The sequence below is a fragment of the Myiozetetes cayanensis genome, unplaced genomic scaffold (genome assembly GCF_022539395.1).
Source record: "Myiozetetes cayanensis isolate MyiCay16 unplaced genomic scaffold, myiCay2020 scf31, whole genome shotgun sequence".
NCBI classification, from domain to species: Eukaryota; Metazoa; Chordata; class Aves; order Passeriformes; family Tyrannidae; genus Myiozetetes; species Myiozetetes cayanensis.
The window spans coordinates 1,788,909-1,808,561 of NW_026087533.1; the positions used below are offsets into that span (position 1 = coordinate 1,788,909).

Consider the following 19,653-nt stretch of genomic DNA (forward strand, 5'->3'; position numbering starts at 1 on the left):
GGAGTGGGAGCGAAAGGAGGAGCCCTGCTGGGTTCAAATGGGATCTCAGCCCTTGCACCACAACATTGATCCAGACACACACCTGGGATGCTGAACACAACTTTCTCAAGGTACTGCCAGCTCCAGAGGGGCAAAATGAAGACTTATTTCATCTGTCACCTGATATTTTTTCATCTTACACCCCAACAATATGTGCTGAGCCATCACAGGGTAACCTAAATTCCACGTTAATGAAGCTCTTCCCTGGGTGAATAAAATCTGAGGCAAAACATAATTAGCTAACGAAGGAGAGCCCCTCTGAAAGGCTGCTTTTCTTGCAGTTATTTCTGTCCCCTGAATCATTAATCATCTTGGCCCAGTGCCAGGTACAGCATTAGCCAATCTGCCATTTCAATAGCTTTTTGCTTCCAGTGCTAATGGTAGTAGCAATTCTAATGATGAATCCTTTACTACAAAAATAGTAGTTAAACCACCTAATCCTGTCTAATACTTGTGACTTCACATTCTTTCTTTACCCACCATTGTTGTAGGAGAGGACTAAAAATAGTGCTGTAATCAGTTGGTGGAACAACATATTTGAACCCTGGGTCTGGTTGTTCGTGGCCAACCTGTCGTTGGAGTGTGTGATGCTTTTCTTATTGTCAGCTGGGAAATACATTTCCTGTATCCTATAAATGTGTGTATGAATGCACTGAGAGCTGATATTTTCTAAATAACCTGCTGTGTGAGCTGTTCAAACAAGACAAACTCAGGCAGCCTCCCCCAGCTGAGGAGGAGGCATTTGTTTCCATCTGAAATTTGTAAACCTTTAGTTGATTTTAAAAAGCTTTAACAATTTGTGAGTGTATAAATCAAGTGCTACAAAGCATTTAGACTCCTCAGCCAGCTGTATTTTTTATTTTTGTTTTCTCCTCTCCATTGGATGATTTTTGTTCTCAAAACTCAATTCTGGTGTTACAGCAATGCTGAATTTTTTTTTTTTTTTGAGGAATATCTTCCTAAAAATAACATTTGGTTGTGCTTGTTTGGTTTATTTTTTTATGGCAGATTGAGCAAGACTTAAAACGTGGAGGCCTGAAGGATGGGAATGTTACATGACATCAACCTTTTCACACTTAGAGAGGGCACATGAGTTATAAATAAATATCCAAGTAATAATCACGCTTTGGAGGTGTACCTGGAATGTACCTGTGCAAACAGGGAGAACTTGGAATCTCTCACCTCTTTTCAGGGAAACAAAATGCTGCTCATCTTCAAGGCCAGGTTGGACTGGGTTTGGAGCAACCTGGGCTAGTGGAAGGTGTCCCTGCCCATGGGAGGAGGTGGAACTGGATGAACTTTATAGTCCTTTCCAACTCAAACAATTCTGGGATTCTGGTTTAGGAGCTGGGAAACCATCACATTTGTCTGTCCTGACTAGTGTGGTGTGATTCCCCATATTCCTCTGCAGAAGAGAAAAGCAAAACAAGTGTGTCCCTCAGCAGGGTGGGCCCACCAAGCTTGTGCAGAGCTGAAATCCTTGGAGGATCCCTCCCGGCTCCCCAGGATCAGCAGAACCTGAGGAATGAGCCCTTCCCGTGGCTTTGTGGTCCCAGCACCCGGCCCTGGCCGTGCTTTTGTTTGCTGGGATGGGGGAGAAGTTCAAGGTGCTTGGCCCAGAATTCCCTAGGGAGGAATCTGTGGGATCCCCTGGATCTTGGCTGGCAGGACTGAGGGCAGCGCTGGGCCCTGTAATTTACTGCAGATGAAAGAAATATTGAAATCAGCCATTTACATGTTCCAGCTTCATGAATCCCTGGCTTTGCAGGGCCCATCCTGCCTCGGTGGGAGCAGATGCCTCCTGGGCAGAAAGGGAACTGGGAGAGGAGATGGTGGGAGAACAAGTACTGGGGGCAGGATAGATCCTAAGGAAGTGCTGGGAAAGGGGAAAGGCAGCCTTTAAAATGGGAAGCAGGGAATAGGAACCTGGAAAGCTGGGGCTGGCAGGAGCAACCTTCTAGTTTGCTTTGGTTTCCCTCTTTAGCATAATTGGCTTAATAGAAATAGATATTTAAACTTTCTTCAGTCACTAATAAATGCAGATATTTGATCTGTTTAATGTCCAGCATCAAAAATTAAAATAAAAATCATGAACCTTCATGGTGCCCTTTTAGAGACAAGTTTGCTTTAGATCATCCCTGAGATATTTCTCAGCTGGTTACTTTTTAGCTGCTTTTTCTTTCTAGGACTTTCTAGTTATTTTTTAAATTTTTTTATTTCCTACTGCGTGTCTGATGTTGTATTTCTTTGTTTAATTCCATTTGTCTTTTTCTTACTGGGGAAACACCACCTGTAAAAAGAGGAAGAAAAAACTCCTCATGGGTTAAGGGTGGAATTTTTAGCCTTGGATAGTTCTGCTGCGTGTCTGTGTAGTGAATATAAATTCTACATAAATGAGGATTCTATAATACATAAAGCTGGTGTAAAATCCCCTGAGATACCTTGCAGCCCATGAAATGGGATACAGTCTTGCACTTGGAATTTGTATGTAAAGGTCATATTATCAACCATATTTACTTAATATAAGGGGCAGTATTACCACTGATTGTTGACATTAATATATTTACTTAAAATTACAATTCAGCTGCTTTGCTGGTTGGGAGGGGGGGGAAGAAAAAACCCCACTTGGATTATTCTAGAATAAAAAATAATGGTGCTGGAAATCCCAAGGTAAATTTACTGTTGCTCTCATGCTAATTTGTGAGGTCCTTCAAGTCCCTGTTTAGTAATCGGAAGGACAGTTTGGGGTCCTGGCTGCTGTTAATTTAACTGACTGCAGAATTCCTTTTGACAAGTGCCATTTAGCCCTGTGGGCCTGGTTTGTTTGCTGGGTTAAAATTAACTGGGGTTTGCAGCACCAGCCGTGCCCTGGGTCCTCTTGAGTGCTCGGGTTTGGTGCTGCTTTCTGTGGGCACCTGGTGCTGCTGCAGGTTTCTGGGAATCATGGAATCACACACTGGTTTGGGTGGGAAGGGACCTCAGAGCTCATCCAGTTCCACTCCTGTCATGGGCAGGGACACCTTCCACGAGCCCAGGGTGCTCCAACCTGGCCTTGGACACTTCCAGGGATCCAGGGGCAGCCACAGCTTCTCTGGGAAATCCTGTGCCAGGGCCTGCCCACCCTCACAGCCAACAATTCCATCCCAATCTCCCATCTATCCCTGCCCTCTGGCACTGGGAAGCCATTCCCTGTGTTCTGTCCCTCCATGCCTTGTCCCCAGTCCCTCTCCAGCTCTCCTGGAGCCCCTTTAGGCCCTGCAAGGGGCTCTCAGGTCTCCCTGGAGCCTTCTTTTCTCCAGGGGAACCCCCCCAGCTCTCCCAGCCTGGCTCCAGCCCTTGGAACATCTCCTGGCCCCTTCCCCACACACCCTTTGCTGTGTTGCAGGGACATCAGGCTGTGTTTGGGGTGGTGTGTTGGAGGTGTAGCAGGAGGGATTTGGTCCTGACTCCTGTCTGTAAATTATTCCCTCCACTCTCACCCTCTGTGGGTGATCCATTCCTTTGGGCTCTTTGGTGATCACCTCAATCTTAACTCTTCTATATGAGGCAAATTCCGAAACTTAAACCTGTGACAGGGTGTGTTTCAGGCAGGGAAAAGCGTTTTGCCCTGGGTTTGTGGTGTGGTAGGTGAGCAGCAGGCCCAGCACCACAGGTACCAACACAGAGAACATCTTTAGCTGCTGGAATTGTGCCTTCCCTGTGTCTGGTGTAGCTCTGTAAATTCGGAAGTGCTCTGGATGGACAAGGACCAGTGTCTGAGTAGCTTTGGGACCACAAAAAGCATTTGCTTCTGAGTTGCTGTCATTGAGTTTTGTGGTGCTGAGGCCTTCTAATCTTATTTCAAAATAAATAAGCTGCAGTTGTCCCATGTAAGGTGGCTGCCTGACAAAAACTGGCCGTGTGCTCCTTGAGGGGCTGGAAAATCCACGAGGATGAAAAAATCCTCAACAAAGAATGTTTGATTCAGAGCTGCTGAGAGGCTCTTGCTGCCTGAGAGGTGGAGGTTTGAAGTGGCCACTGACCCTGGGAAAAAGGAGTTTGGGTTATTAGAATCTGCAGAAGGTGAGAGCTGAAAACATTGTGTTTCATCCTCCTGAAACAGGCAGTGAGTGTCTGCTCTTGGAATTGGGAAAGGCCTCTGGAGCCCCAGTGTGTGTGTGAGGCCAAGGGGTTTATTTGACTCAACAAAGCCAAGTGTTGGGTCCTGTCCTTGGGTCACAACAACCCCCTGCAGCTCCAGGCTGGGGGACAGAGCAGCTGGAAAGGTGGAAGAGGCCCTGGGGGTGCTGGTGACAGTGGCTGGACACGAGCCAGGGTGTGCCCAGGAGGGCAAGAGGCCAAGGGCACCTGGGCTGTGCCAGCACTGGTGTGACAGCAGGGCCAGGGCAGGGATTGTCCCTCTGTGCTGGGCACTGGTGTGGGGCATCTCAAATCCTGTGCCCAGTTCTGGGGCCCTTCGTGACAAGGAAAACATTGAGGGGCTGGAGGTGTCCAGGGAAGGGGCTGGAGCAGCAGGAGCAGCTGGGGGGGCTCAACCTGGAGAAAAGGAGGCTCAGGGGGGACCTTCTGGCTCTGCAATCCCTGACAGGAGGGGGGAGCTGGGGGAAGTCGGGCTCTGCTCCCAGGGAACAGGGACAGGAGGAGAGGGAACGGCCTCCAGCTGTGCCAGGGGAGGGACAGGTTGGACATCAGCAGGAATTTCCTCATGGAAAGGGTGGTCAGGCCTTGGCAGGGGCTGCCCAGGGAGGTTTGGAGTCCCCATCCCTGGAGGTGTCCAAGGAAGGCCAGGACGTGGCACTCAGTGCTCTGGGCTGGGGGACAAGGTGGGGATGGGGCACAGGAGGGACTCTGATGGGCTGGGAGGGCTTTTCCAACCTCAGTGGTCCTGGGATTCAGGATGCATAATAATATTCAGAGGTGTGACCCAGAGAGGTGTGCAGTGAGAAATTCAGCTGTGTCTTGCTTTATCACTCATTTTTCAGAGCAGAGATGAGGGTTGATGAAGAGGCCTCTGGAGGGGCTGAGTTACTCTCAGCCTCGCTGAAGTGCAGGGTCTGTTGGGTTTGCTTCAGTTCCTGGGCATGGCCGGTGGTAAATCCGCTTTGGGGTGTGCAGGGAATTATTTCTGAGTCAGTGGAGTGGCTGTAGCTGCAGTGTGTTACAGTGACACACATTCCTCCATCAGCCTGCATGGAAATTGCTCTTCTTGAATGGGATTTACATAATTCCTGAGTGCATTCACAGCCTTTGATGGGAAGGGGAAGGATGTTCTTGTGCAATGGAATGGTTTGTAGCTCGTTCAGCAGCATGAGGCTGATGTGCAGAGCCTGAATTTTGGGAAGTGGGGTTCCAGAGCAAGCTGGCTGGTGTTGTGTGTGATGAGGAAGGAGGAATCCTTTCCACAGCTCTGCTCCTGTGGGGATGTGCATTCCTGGCCAGGAGTGGGAATAAAGGTGGTGGGAGAAAAAGTGCTGGGGGCCAGATCGATCCTGGCCTAGGGAAGGGGAGAGGCAGCCTTGAAAATGGGGAGCAAGGAATGGGAACCTGGAAAGCTGGGGCTGGCAGGAGCAACCTTCTAGTTTGCTTTGGTTTCCCTCTTTAGCATAATTGACTTAATAGAAATAGATATTTAAACTCTCTTCAGTCACTAATAAATGCAGATATTTGATCTGTTTAATGTCCAGCATCAAAAATTAAAATAAAAATCATGAACCTTCATGGTGCCCTTTTAGAGACAAGTTTGCTTTAGATCATCCCTGAGATATTTCTCAGCTGGTTATTTTTTAGCTGCTTTTTCTCCAAAGGACTTTCTAGTTATTTTTTTATATTTTTTTATTTCCTGCTGTGTGTCTGATTGTTGTATTTCTTTGTTTAATTCCACTTGTCCTTTTCTTAGTGGTGAAACATCACCCGTATAAGGAGGAAGAAAAAAACTCCTCGTGGGTTAAGGGTGGAAGTTTTAGCCTTGGATAGTTCTGCTGCGTGTCTGTGTAGGTGAATACAAATTCTATATAAATGAGGATTCCTTAATATATAAAGCTGGTGTACAATCCCCTGAGAGATTGTACAGATAGATACATATACAAATACCTGCAGAGCCTGATTTTTGGGAAGTGGGGTTCCAAAGCAAATCTGGCTGGTGTTGTGTGTGATCAGAAAAGAGGAGTCCTCTCCACAGCTCTGCTCCTGTGGGGATGTGCACTTTGCGTCTCCCTTTCCAGAGGGAGAGCCCCAAACAGGGATGTGACCTCTGGGTGCTGAGAGCAGGAATCAGCCTTTGTTGTCTCCCTCAGGAAGCAGTGGGGAGAACACCTGCTCTGTTTTTGTGCTCCTGAAGTTTGTGGAGATCGCCTCTCCCTGGGAGCAGCCAGGTTGTCACGTCGTAGCCAGATGTCAGGGCATCTCTTCCCGCGCAGCCGATTCCTCTTGGCGTTGTCTTCTGGATTTCTTTCAAACGCCTGGCTCGGTGCTGAACCAGATTTTATGGTCATCAAATCTCATTGCTGTTAGTGCTCATCTGGGAGGAAGTTCTCTCTCTGTGCACCTCCTTGTTTCTGTTGTTTACACCATCCTGACTCTGTTCTGCGTGTCTGAGCTCGTTAGAGCTCTGGGATCCTTAACAGGAACAGATCCCAGTGAGCTGGAAGATGATCCATATCTTTGATTGCCTGGTTTTGGAATTCTGAGGTGCTGGAAGTCGTGGCTTTTGGCTTTGTGTTCTGCTGTTTCAGACAGTGTTTGTTGTTCTTTAAAGGGATATGAAGGAGCCCTGTGATATTTGGTGTACTGTGCAGGAAAACGAGGTGAAGAGGTGTGGGTATTGAATATTACGGAAGGGAAATGAGAAAAGGATCTTTTGGGTGCAGTCTTTGAAAATAGAATAACAAACCAGCCTGTGTTACAAACAAATAGATACAATGGTCAGTGCAGATAAAAGAACTGGGTGAAAGGGCCTCAATTGGGTGATTATGGACAGTTTGAGCATGGAGTACTGGAAGTCAGGCACAAAGACATGATTTAGAAAATGCTTTTCAGCAATCCTAATAATTATGGATAAAGAGAGATGATTAGGGATGTGACTTAAATACCTGTAGTGAATAATTTCTTCCACTACCTCCCCTCTGATGGCTGATAGAGAGGCCAGTATTATTTTCTTTTTCTGCTTTTCATGGTGACTGGGGTAAAATATATTTGGGGAGGTGGTGGAGGCAGCCCCTTCCTGCTGTGTAACATGGACCTGTTGGAGTGAGACCAGACAAAGTTGATCCAGAGGGCTGGAGCAGCTCTGCTGGGAGGAAAGGTGAGAAGGTTGGGGTTGTTCAACCTGGAGAAGAGAAGCTTCAGGATGACTAAATTGTGACCTCTCAGTACCTGGAAAGAGCCAACAAGAAAGATGAAGAGAGACTGTTGATGAGGGCCTGGAGTGACTGGACAAGAGGCAATGGCTTCCCACTGCCAGAGAGTGGGTTTGGATTAGATAAATGGAAGGAATTCCTGGCTGGGAGGGTGGGGAGGCCCTGGCACAGGTTGCCCAGGGAAGCTGTGGCTGCCCCTGGATCCCTGGAAGTGTCCAAGGCCAGGTTGGATGGGGTTGGAGCAACCTGGGCTAGTGGAAGGTGTCCCTGCCCGTGGCAGGGGATGGGACTGGATGGGCTTTAAGGTCCTTCCAACCCAGACCGCTCTGTGATTCCATGATATCCAAACCAAAACACAAATGTTTCTTAATCCCCTTTTGCTTCATGTTGGGAGTGTAATGATTCTGTCTCTCTAGCAGCCCTGTTGTGAGGTTCCCAGAGCTCAGCATCCACCCTTGGGAGGTTATTTTTTGGGGAGGTGGTGGACAGGCACCGAGCTGCCTCTGTTTGTCTCCCAGCACTGCAGCACTGAGAGCCCTGGGTGGTGCCACTGTGGCCACACCTGTGGATTGCTGTGACATCCCTCCAGCAGTGAGAGTGACACACATCACCTGCTCAATCTCTGGGCAGCTTCTCCAGCCCTCACATGCCTCACTAAAAGAACAATTTGTTCTTTGCCTGCTCTTGTGGCCGGGCAGGTCCGGGGGCTGCAGCACCTTCCAGGAGTTCAGCCTGAAGTGCTGCATGGAAGAACTTGGTCTTACTGACATTTGTGTGGCATCAGCAGCAGGGCTGGCTGTGCTGCAGAGCTGGGATGGAGCTGACAGGGAGGCAGAGTCCCTGGTGCTGCCCAGAGCTGTAATTTCGGGAAGGTGCAGTCGTGCTCTCCCTCAGTGCTCATGGTCAGTGTGACAGATGTCACCACACAAGGTGGCAAGATGGAGGCGGAGCTGAAAGTCACTTTGAGCAGAGATGCAGTAACAGGGGGACACCTTATTTTTAAACTGAGATTCTGAGTGGCCAACCATTGAGGATTCACAAATTATGTAAATATATATTAGATAATTTAATAATATATTCATAATCTTCTGCAAAGTGGTGTGGTCACAGAATCGCTGAAGAATTCAGGCTGGAGGGGATTTCTGGAGGTTATCTGTGCTGCTTTCCCTACATCTGATATTCTTGGGTGAGATAGATAGAGTCTTGTCTTAAAATTGAAGTAAAATGTAATCACCTCAAAGTCTTGACTTGGATCTGCTGGAGGTGGTGCCTTGAGTGTCAGAGGCAGGGTTGAGGTCAGTGGTCATGGTGTAACTGCTTGCAGTGCTGGGCACTGGTGGTGTGTGAGCATCTAGAGCAGTTTTGGGGTGGTTTTGGTCCTGTAAATCACCCCCCAGGTATTCCTGACTTCCGTGTCAACCCTCAGCATCCTGTGAGGAGCCAGGAGCAGAGGGTGGGCATTACTCAGAACTGAGTGTTCTATAAACCAGGCCCTGCTCACCTCACACAGAGGTGCAGCAGACCTGTTGGGCTGCAGGGCTTGAGTAAACGTGGAGTAGGAGGTGTGGAATGCTGCTTGTGTGTTGGTGGCTGCTGGGGCACTGGGATGGTGTCTGAGAAGGGCAGTGATCTCCTCACAGTCCCAGCACGTGGTTTGACTTCTGTGCTTTGTCCTCAAGTCCATTGCTGTTGGGTGGTTTTTATTTGCTTCTGCACTTGTGTTCAGGGGCTGCATCTGCATAAAAATCAGAAGTGGTTTCTTGCATTTTTGACATATCCAGTCCATACCAGGCACCATCTCTGCTCTGGGGGCACCAGGGACAGCCCCCAGGGAATGGCTGGAGCTGTGTCAGGGCAGGCTCAGGTGGCATCTCAGGGAAAGGTTCTTCCCCCACAGGCTGGTTGGGCACTGAACAGGCTCCCCAGGGCAGTGGGCACAGCCCCAAGGCTGCCAGAGCTGCAGGAGGCTTTGGCTGATCCTCTGGGGCACAGGGGGTGACTCTTGGGGCTGGGCCTGTGCAGGGCTGAGGGTTGGACTGGATGGTCCTTGGGGGTCCCTCCCAACCCAGGACATTCTGTGGTTTTATGAACTTACTTAACCAACAGTTTTAAATTGCTGCTTTTCTTTTTTCCCTTCTAAATGACTCGATTTTGATGAAATCACACCATTATATTTTCTCTTTCATATCAGTGTAACTTGAATGTAATTTTGCCTGGTTTATACAGGAGGTTTTACTTGATTTCCACCTGAAATGGTGCTGTCTCCCTGCCTTATGGCTTGACTCCCTCACCTGAAACCAAACAACTGTGAAATACAAGCAGAGGCAGTTGTGTTAGATTTTGTGTGTCTTAAAACTAATTGCTAGTTGTTCCTTTCTTGTGCAAGTGTAGACTTAACATGTTTAAATAAATCTGTATACTATATATATATATAAAATAATAAAAGTATATAAATGTTGTAGCTTCTGGGAGTCATAAAGGTAAGTCATGCTGTGGAGCTCCATAACTTTGTTACATGCTGTAATAGGGAGTGTAGCTTTCAGTCTCTATCTGATGGCCATAAACTGTGATTATCATAAAACCCCAGCAAATAAAAGCATTTCTTCATGTCTTTTCCTTCCCCATCCATAAACAGGTGCGTTCCATGGATGAACTGAATCATGATTTCCAAGCACTTGCTCTGGAGGGACGGGCCATGGGAGAGGTAAGTGAAAGGCTTGGAGAAGAAAACCACTTCATCTGTTTGTTTTGGGGGGGAGGAGGAATGGAAATAGCGGGTTTTTTTGAGCTGCTGGGATGATTCTGAACTTGAGAGTTGTCCCTTCTGACTGGGAAGTGTGTGTGTGTGTGTGTGTGTGGTTTAACAAACTAAAAACCTGTCAGGCTGGTATCTGTCTTAGTAGGAGGAACAGCTAAGCCTCCACCTGTTGGATCATCCAACAGTGGAGTGGTGGTTGTAAAAGAACAGAAATATGTCTTGTGACAAGTGTTACAATACTTGTAGCAGGTTTATTTTGGGCCCCAGTGAGCTCAGAGCCCGTCACATTGTGGGCTGGGCTGGCTGGCATTGTCTGCTGCCCTGTTTCCACTCCCAGCCACCTTTTTTTTGGCTCCTGTCACAAAGCCCAGGGCTGTGTTTAACGTTTGAAGTAGCTGAGCAACCTAATCCAGGGCTGCAGGAGTGATAAAGGCTTCAGCCAGGCCAGGGGGCTTGCAGGAGGGGGCAGATAATGAACCCCTCAGCTCTAACTCCACAGAAACCCAGGCAGAGTTGTTTTAATCTCCCAGCACAGAGAGGAGGTGGCAGATTTGGGGGAGATGCCCCTTGGGTTTCTTTGCCAAAATAGAATTTACCTCTTTTTACGATGACTGGAAAGAATAGCTTGTTACTGTAGTTGGCTGTGTTATGTTCCTGGAAGTTGGATGTAAATGCTTCTCTTCCTTGCCTGGCTCCTTTTGCCTTTAGTCAGTGCTCTTGTGGAAGAGCACAGAGGAGAAAATCACACCTTGGAGGAGATCATTAATGTGTGGCAGCTCAGCTTGATGTAGGTCTGCTTTGGAGAGCCTTCCCTGGTGCGTTCCTCTCAAGTTCAGACCAGTTTGTTTATCCACTTTTAGTCCATCCTGTCTCTGTTTTTTTAAAAAAGAAATAAAAATCCTTCGAACCCTAAAGTTACTGCTTTGGAGAAAGCAGCAAACCAGCACTGTGGTGTGCTGGGATTCATAGGAAGGTATCCTCTCAGGTGAAAGGCCTCCTTCCTGTCCTTCCTTCTCTTCATCATCATAATGAGCTGGATTTTAATTTGACATCACGTGATGGGCTCTGTTTCTCCAGGCTGGATTAACCTACAGTGAGACTCCTTGACTAAGAGTAGGTGAAAATGGTTCAGAAAGGAGAAAACATGACATGAAAAAGTCTGTTTAAAGCTGCTGAAAAGCAGCTGCTGTGGCTCCATGTGCAGCCTGCCGGTGGAATGACGGGGGTGGGAATGAATGTTCCCTGAAGATTGTTTTCTGACACCTCGTTTGGGCAAGAGGTTCGTTTTCAGATGGGGAGTGTGCACTCCCTGAGAGCAGGTTCAGAGCGAGCACAGCAGTTGTTTTGTGCTTATCATGGCATTAGGTCACGTAGCTTTTGACTGCCTGAAGAAATTCCTAAAAATGATGCTGAGTTTTCCCAGCTCTTGGTTCATTCAGGCATCTCTGAGAGAAGTGAGTTTGTGTTTTGGAGGTTTGCCTTCCAACCATGACTCACCTTTTATTTTCCCCTTCTTCTTGTAACTGTGATGCAGAAAGTTTTGGCCATGGCTTCCTTTTGTCACCGGACTTTTCCACATCCTGGAATGAGCACGATTTTCCAGGAAAGGTGACATTTCACCCTTCTCTTTCAGCTAAACCACGATCTCTCGTTCCTCTTCAGGTTTTTCTCCCTCAGACTCACACTTCCCCTCCTTTATCCATTGCATTTTCTCTGTATCTCCCCAAGGTTTTGCAGATAGATCCAGCTGGCCAAGATAGCAGGAGCTCTGTGAGCTGAGATCCCGCAGGATTTGAGTATTGGCTTTCCAAGACCATGTTCTTCAGCTCCACACTTGGATTTTGTGCCAGTTTAGGTACCTTAGCAAGGCACTGATAGTTTCCTCCCTTCCTCCTGCTCCTGGAATGAGAAGGCAGCTCATGGACAAAGTGAAATAAATAAGGACAATTAAATAAATGAGGAAAAGAGAGAATTTTATTTGTATTTCTTCATCTTGTACATTCTGAACCTTCCCTGCAGCAAGTGTCAGTAATCTTGTTCTTGGAGTTGATAGTGAAAAACTTGGAGGAGGAAGATGAGGGAAAGAGTGTTTATGCTTTTAGTGTATCTTTTTATCTTCTTGTTTTCTTGTTTCTTGGTGATTTCAGGAGTTTGTGGCCCTGAAGACATCAGAGCAGTTTTTTAAAGGGCACTACCAAACAGTTCCATCTCTTCTCTCTCCTGCTGTCAAAATGCAGATAATATTTGGAGATGAACAGATATCCTTGTCTGAGAAAATTAAGAATAATTAAAAAGGAAAAAAAAAAGCCTCAGTACTTTCATCTCTCTTGTTTCTTGGCCATTTCCATCTTCAGCCCAGCACACGTGGCCCTGCTGCTTGTGCCTTTGTTCTGTGCCACTTAACACGAGCTGTGCAAGTTCTCCTCCTCTGCCAGGACGGGGAGCTGCCTGTCTGCTGTTGTCTGCTTAAATCCCTTTTATCTGTGGCTTTGCAGCAGTGGATATTGGTGTTTTTTGGGATAGTGGGCAGCACACAGGGGCTGTGAGGTGCAGTTTGGCTTTGCCCTCAGCACGTTACAGGCATTTGGGACACGGTCTGGGTTTGGAGGAGGTTGTGCTGAGATAAGTCTGGGTCTGGAGTGAAAGAGCAGCTGGGTGAGTTGCTGCCTGAAACTTAATCCAGAGGTGGGAGGAGGATGGGGACAGAGAGATGTGAGGCAACTGATGGGTGCTTAACTTCAAAATTGAATTAACTGGATGAAAAATTACCCATATTGTGTGAATATTAGGGATAGCAGTGCATCTCACCCTGCACTTGAACTGGGGTAAGAAAACTTAGGTATTTCTCTGAGAAGCATTTTAATCCTTGCTGTGCTGCTGCCCCTGCAGGTGGGAGTGCCGGGATCTGGTGTGGGTGTGACTGAGGGCAGTGAAATTGCTGCAGCCCCCGTGGGTTGTTGTGTTAGAGCTCTGCAGCATCAGAGGCTGGAGGGGCTGTGAGCAGGGACAGCCCCCAGGGAATGGCTGGAGCTGTGTCAGGGCAGGCTCAGGGTGGATCTCAGGGAAAGGTTCTTCCCCCACAGGCTGGTTGGGCACTGAACAGGCTCCCCAGGGCAGTGGGCACAGCCCCTGCTAGAGCTCCAGGAGGCTTTGGACAATGCTCTGAGGGACAGGGTGGGATTGTTGGGGTGTCTGTGCAGGGCCGAGGGTTGGACTTTGTTGATCCTTGTGGGTCCTTTCCAGCTCAGGCTGCTCTGTGACTCTCTGACCATGTTTGTGTCCCCTTGGTACCTGGGTGTTTTTGACACTGGGCCTGGACATTCTTGTACCTGATTTCAAGAGAACAACCACAAACCAAACGAAAACAAAGGCCCCCAAACTAAACCCCTGTGTCTCTGCTTTCCCTGCTGATGGTGCCTGTGCTGTGTTCTCATAGATTTCTGATTCCCTGGCAGCTGGGCTGGGCAGCATTGGCACTTTGGATAATGTTTGTGTTCAGTTTTGCAGTTTCCCCAGCTCTGGCAGCTTTGGAGATGGCAGGGATGGAGCTGGTGATGGTGCCACAGCAGCTTCACTGGCACGTCAGGATGTGTGCTCTGAGCCAGAGCACACTGGGATGGTCAGATATTCCCAGTCCTCTGCTCCTGCCTTTCCCTGGTGCTCTCAGTGAGCCAGTTTAGCTCCCTGAGCTGGCAGAAAGCTGCCTGTTTTTTGGGACAACAGAGCAGGGCTGTGCCTGGGGCAGCTGCAGGGCTGGGATTGCCTGCTGGGAGCTCACCCTGCCTGTCTTGGCTCTGAGCTGGCAGCACTTTTGGGGGTTGATAACATCAGGGTGTTTGTAAACCTGCAGGGCTGCCCGAGTGGGATGTGTAAATGCACACTCTGCCTTCTCCTACCTGTTGCTGTGGATAAGCCGAGTTCTCCAGCTGCACAGATGGCTTCTTTTATCTTCATATTTGCCTTATCTGAGGGGGATCAGTTTTCTTAATTTGTCTAATTCATAATCCCATCTCAGTGGGATCTATGTGCACTTGCTGGTTGAGGAATTGCTTTTGTTGATGTGTAAGTCATCCCCTCCTCCCCTCTCTGCTAAATTGAATATTGGCCTAACTCTAAGTCTTCTGTAAGAGGGCTTAGAGGGATTATTTTCATACTAGATAGGGTCAATTTTAATAAAAACCAGGGAATGAATAAACGGGGCTTGTTCTAAACCGCTGCTTGTTCTTTTTAAATCTGCAACCTGCAGAACTGGCTGATAGTCACTTAAAATATCTTTTTTTTAACTCCATTGCAACTGACAACTTTCCCTGAGGAAAAATTCATTGTCTTGGCAGCCTGTTGCATAATTCAGTGCAGATGATTGCTGTTGGTAACCCTCTGGTGCTGGTTGGAACAGCACTTGACAGAACAAAGACCCCCATTACCATCTGTTAATATTGGCTTTTGGCTTTCCCTGATAATCTGTAAGTTCATCCAGGATCTGGATGTGCAATAAATGTCTGTATTTTAATTGTTTCTGCTTATGGTACAGAACTTCCAGTTGGAAACTTTATGCTTCTGGAGGGGGGAGATTAAACTGTAGGGGACAGAGCTGTGGTTGGTTGTGGTGTGTGTCCATGAGGTAGTGAGAATTACAGTGTTTGCTGACCCTTGCCAGTGATTCACTGCAAAACTGAAGGTGTTGGGATGCAGATCTGCAGGATTCTGTTGGAAAGGGGATTGTTTTCTTCTTTAAGAAAGGAGTAAAGGGTAGTAGGGAAACAGTAAAGTGCTAAATTAGCCTGAAGTCACCCCCAGCCAGGGCAGTGGTCTGACTGACCCAGAGCTGCTGCAGGTTTCAGAGAATCCTGGAATGGTTTGTGTTGGAAGGGACCTTAAAGCTCATCTCATTCCACCCCCTGCCATGGGCAGGGACACCTTCCACTAGCCCAGGTTGCTCCAGCCTGGCCTTGGACGCTTCCAGGGATCCAGGGGCAGCCACAGCTTCTCTGCCCAACCTGTGCCAGGGCCTGCCCACCCTCCCAGGGAAGGATTTCTTCCCAGTATCCCATCTAAGTGCCCTCTGGCATTGGGAAACCATTCCCCCTTGTTGTGTCCCTCCAGGCCCACATAAAAAGTCCCATCTCCTTTATACTTGGAAAGAAAATCATGGAGTCGTTAAGGTTGGAAAATGTTCTGTTCTGCTCGTTCTTGCCTTTCTCCTTCCTGCAAACCCATAATCCCCTCTCATCCTTTATTTCTTCTTAGGAAGGAATCCTTCCCAGGGAGGGTGGGCAGGCCCTGGCACAGGTTGCCCAGAGAAGCTGTGGCTGTCCCTGGATCCCTGGAAGTGTCCAAGGCCAGGTTGGAGCACCCTGGGCTGGTGGAAGGTGTCCCTGCCCGTGGCAGGGGTGGCACTGGATGCTCTTTAATGTCCCTTCCAACCCAAACGAGTCTGGGATTCCATGATTTGAGATGTGGTTGCAGAACAGTTTGTGCTCTCCACTGTCAGAGGAAATGAGAAAAGTTTAGTTAAAATTTAGTTGAATTCATCCAAATCACTTTCTGTTTGGAATTCCCTGAAGCACCACAAGAAGGGAAGTTCTTATTTTTGCTGAGTGGCAGCAGCAGGAGCAAAAAAGCTGCATTTTTATAAATATTGTAATGACAGAAGCATAAAAAAATGGTGAGACACCTGATGTGTGTTTGTGTTTATAAATACTAGAGAGCACTGCCTTGGCTTTCACCTCCTTCCCCAACCCTACAGTGCAGATGGAGGAACAGGTTAGTCTGGGTGTTTGGAAATGAGTGTTGCTGATGGGAGTTCTTATATTTGGAGGTATTTTTGGATTACATAAAGGGGAATGTGGTGCTTCCTTGCTTTTATCGTTCAACTGAGACAATCCTCAGCAACCCACACCATGTTTGGGGTGGAAGGAGAAATCCTGGAGTCACACTGCTAAAAATTGATTGATTTTGTAAACAGGCAGAGCTTGGTTAAGTTAAGAAGGAAATGGTGAGCGCAGCTTTTCTGGTTGTGTCTTAAACCAGCTCACACAGCAACTGGGAGCTCTGAAACCAGTCATTGCTGCTCCATCTGCAACCAGCTGATGTACCCTTAAATTTTAGCTTTAAATTTGCACATTTGCTGGAGTTGATATCAGGCAGGGCATTGAAGTTGATGCCAATCAGGAGTTATCAGCACTCCAGATATACAGGAGAGATCCGCTGGTCGATGACTCTTCTTTGTTCCGTGGTGATTTCAAACTGATGCAGGTTCTCACCTCCCACTTCCTTGAGTTTTATCCCAGCTCCAGCAGGAAAGGCTCCTTCCTGGTGTTCATCTCCCTCAGAGGGCTGAACTGGGCCGTGCTGTGACGGCCACCTCAGGCAGCAGGAATTCCCTTGGTCATACGGACGTGCCACGTGCAGGCGCTGTTTCCAAAATCCACCTGCTGGATGGGGCCATCTCCTGCCCTCCAGTGCAGTTGTCCTTGGGTTCACCCAATCCCAGGATGCCTCTGTCTCACTCTCAGGAGCCCAGAAACTGTTTTTCCTCCCCTCAGCCCGACCCACACGGCCCAGAACTGCTCGGTGTTCCCAAATAACCTCTGGAGCACCGAGAGTCCTCAGCACTCCCTGGCTGGGGGGACAAGTGGGAGCTCTTGGAATCTCCTGAGCTTTGCTGTCCCTGCCAGCAGCAGCAATTTGTGCTCACAGAGGTGCCCCCAGCTGAGCTGGACTCATGATATTCTGATCACAATAGGTTTTTCTAAACCTATATATATATATACACAAATATATACCTATATATATATATTTATGTATTTTCTTTCAAGAAACTGGAGAGTGTCATTTTATGTGTATTCTGATCACAGTAGGTTTTTCTACTCTCTCTATATATATATATATATATTTTATTTTCCAAGAGTCTGGGGAGTGTCATTGTGTGTGTGTGCTGACGTGTGGGGTTCATAAAGCATTAAAGAGTGTAAGAGGATTGGGATGATGGAATTGCTCCCTCAGCTGCTGTGTGGCTTTCACCCCGTGTGTATAAATATTTGGGTGGATCAGTTTATGTTTAATGATTGAGTCTTGTTTAGAAGGGGGTTGCTTATGGTTTATGTTTGCATTTTATGCTTATTTTAATCATGCTTTGCTTTGTTTTGTTCTTTTTTTTTTCTCTTTTTTTTTTTTCTTTCTTTCTTTTTTTTTTTTTTTTTTAATTGCAGCAGCTGTTGCCGGGTAAAAAGTTTTGGGAATCTGATGATTCCAGCAAAGATGGACCAAAAGGGATATTTCTGGGAGATCAGTGGAGAGACAGTGCTTGGGGAACATCAGGTAGTTTGATTATTTACTTAATTTAGTTGGGGTTAAATACAGAAATGTGCAACTCATCTGCTCACAGTCACTGAGTTCTGAAAAGTTTTAAAAAACGTCTGGTTTATACAATAAAAACAAATAGAAAACCCCACATTGCTTTGTGATTGAGTTAAATTATCCATACATATCAAAAGGTTGTTTAATGTCAATGTGTGCAAATTCGTGTGTACCTGCTTAAAAATTGTAAATTGCCCTTAAAATTTCAATTTAAACTCTCTGATGTGTTTTCTGCCTTGGGATGAATTACTTGAAAGTTTGAACAGAGATTCTGGAGAACAAGATGAACCAAAAAAACCCAAAACACCCTCAGTTTTAAAAATACTAAACCAACCAATAAAAAAACAGTTTGAAAAAAGAAAAAAAAAATTGCTGTTTTGAATTAGGAATGTTGAATTATATCTGCCAAGGATTTTGATCTTGGATCAGAGACTGTCCCTGATTTTGGACTTCAGGAACGTTCAGGTTGGTTTGAGTTAAATTTTAAAAAAAAATCCCATGTGTGTGCTGGGTTTGGAATGCTGCCCTTGTGTTTGTTGTTTTCTGTGGGTTCTGTATGTAAGGAATATGTTCCTTAAACACTTCTGGGCATCTCCTGCACTTTCCAAGTATCTACAGCTCCCAGGAAATGGGATTTGCAGCAGCTCCACTGTTGTGTGGGGCTTTTCCCTCACAAAAATATCCATTATTTAACTGAAGGCTTTGGGATAGTGCTGAGGGCGTTTTGTGTTATTTAAATTGAGAGGTGACTGTAAAGGGGGACAAAGCTCCTCAAAATCCAATGTGTTGGGTCGGTCCTGGGCACTGGGGACGTTTTGGGGAGCTGCCCACGGGGCCTGTCCCCAGCAGCCCCAGCTTTTGTGCCAGGTTTTATTAGTCCAGAGTGGAGCTGAGGTGGATTAAAGGCTGAGCCAGGCTCTCCCAACAGCTGAGGAAGGGACTTTCTCCTGAGTTGCCTCTTGCTGGGCTGTGACACCCCCAGGCAGGTCACCCCCCACCCTGGCTGATCCCAGAGCTCCAGGAGTCGAAGCCCTTGGACTCCTCTGTTTATTCTCCAGACCCTCAGTGGCTGCAGGCCAGGCAAGGCAGGATTTCCCCTCTGGCTCATCTAAAATGAAGGAACAGCCCCCCAAAATCCCCCCAGTGCCCAGGCTGCATGGAAAGGGCGAGGGCCTGGTTCGCTGAAAGACGCTCTTGGCTCCGTCCCTGCTCCTTCCATGTCCCTTCCACCATCCCCTGGCAACTCCCTATGTCTGCTGCCTGTTATTTTTGACTCAGAGAATTCCTTCCCTTCCTTCCTTGGGGATTCAGGGTCGTTTCTTGCCCAGCCAAGTGATTTTTGCAGAGCCCAGAAGGACTTGAAGATGTCTCTTCTGAGTCTGTCCTGGCTGGATCTCAAACCCTGACACGGCAGGGATGGGGCTGGTGCAGGAGGATGGGATGAGGAAGAGGAGATGAAGTTCTCATTAACATTTTTTTTAATGAGGAAATAGCCACAAAAGTCTCTGATCATGACACAAACACTACAGTTCTTAGGACCAAGAACACGAATACAGGCTAGTGTAACAACAGGATCACGTTTTAAATGACAAACCAAAACTGGTTTTCACTGCACTAGTGCAAGAGTTTTACTAAAAATAAAAACTAGAACTTTGTCTTTTTAATTGCAACCTTTAATGAGTATTAAATTTCCAAAATTTTATTAGTTTAGATTTTAATGTAGTTCTCACTTGTAAGTTTACAGGTTCTAATGTTTAAAACCCCCTCCTAGTTTTACTAACGGGCATCACCAGAGTCACAAAGTTGGCATTTCTTAGTGCAAATAAGACCCTGGAGAGTACATATTTAATGACTTGCCTCATTTGTTGGATGTTCTTACCAGAATTACCCATGGTTTTGTTCCAGATCACTCTGTTTCCCAACCCATTATGGTTCAGAGAAGACCTGGTCAGGGCTTTCACGTGAACAGTGAAGTCAACTCGGTGCTCTCGCCACGGTCAGAGAGCGGAGGGCTCGGCGTGAGCATGGTGGAGTACGTGTTGAGCTCATCTCCTGGAGATTCCTGCCTAAGGAAAGGAGGATTTGTAAGTCTGCCTGATTCCCACATCTGAGTCCTGTTGTGTTATTTTCTCTATTTGCTGC

The 19,653-nt window shown here is 47.2% G+C and overlaps 1 protein-coding gene across 7 annotated transcripts in view; it reads left to right on the forward strand.

Moving 5' to 3' along the window:
• The window catches only part of PUM1 (pumilio RNA binding family member 1), a 75,237-nt gene that overhangs the window by 10,856 nt on the left and 44,728 nt on the right, over nt 1-19,653 (forward strand). For 5 of the 7 annotated variants that reach the window (XM_050326121.1, XM_050326123.1, XM_050326124.1 and 2 more), the window contains exons 3-5: nt 10,030-10,098; nt 17,364-17,472; nt 19,417-19,595. In XM_050326121.1, the coding sequence (XP_050182078.1) occupies nt 10,030-10,098; nt 17,364-17,472; nt 19,417-19,595 (357 nt within the window). The remainder of the gene's footprint in view (nt 1-10,029; nt 10,099-17,363; nt 17,473-19,416; nt 19,596-19,653) is intronic. The other 2 variants (XM_050326122.1, XM_050326127.1) reach the window with 1 other exon arrangement.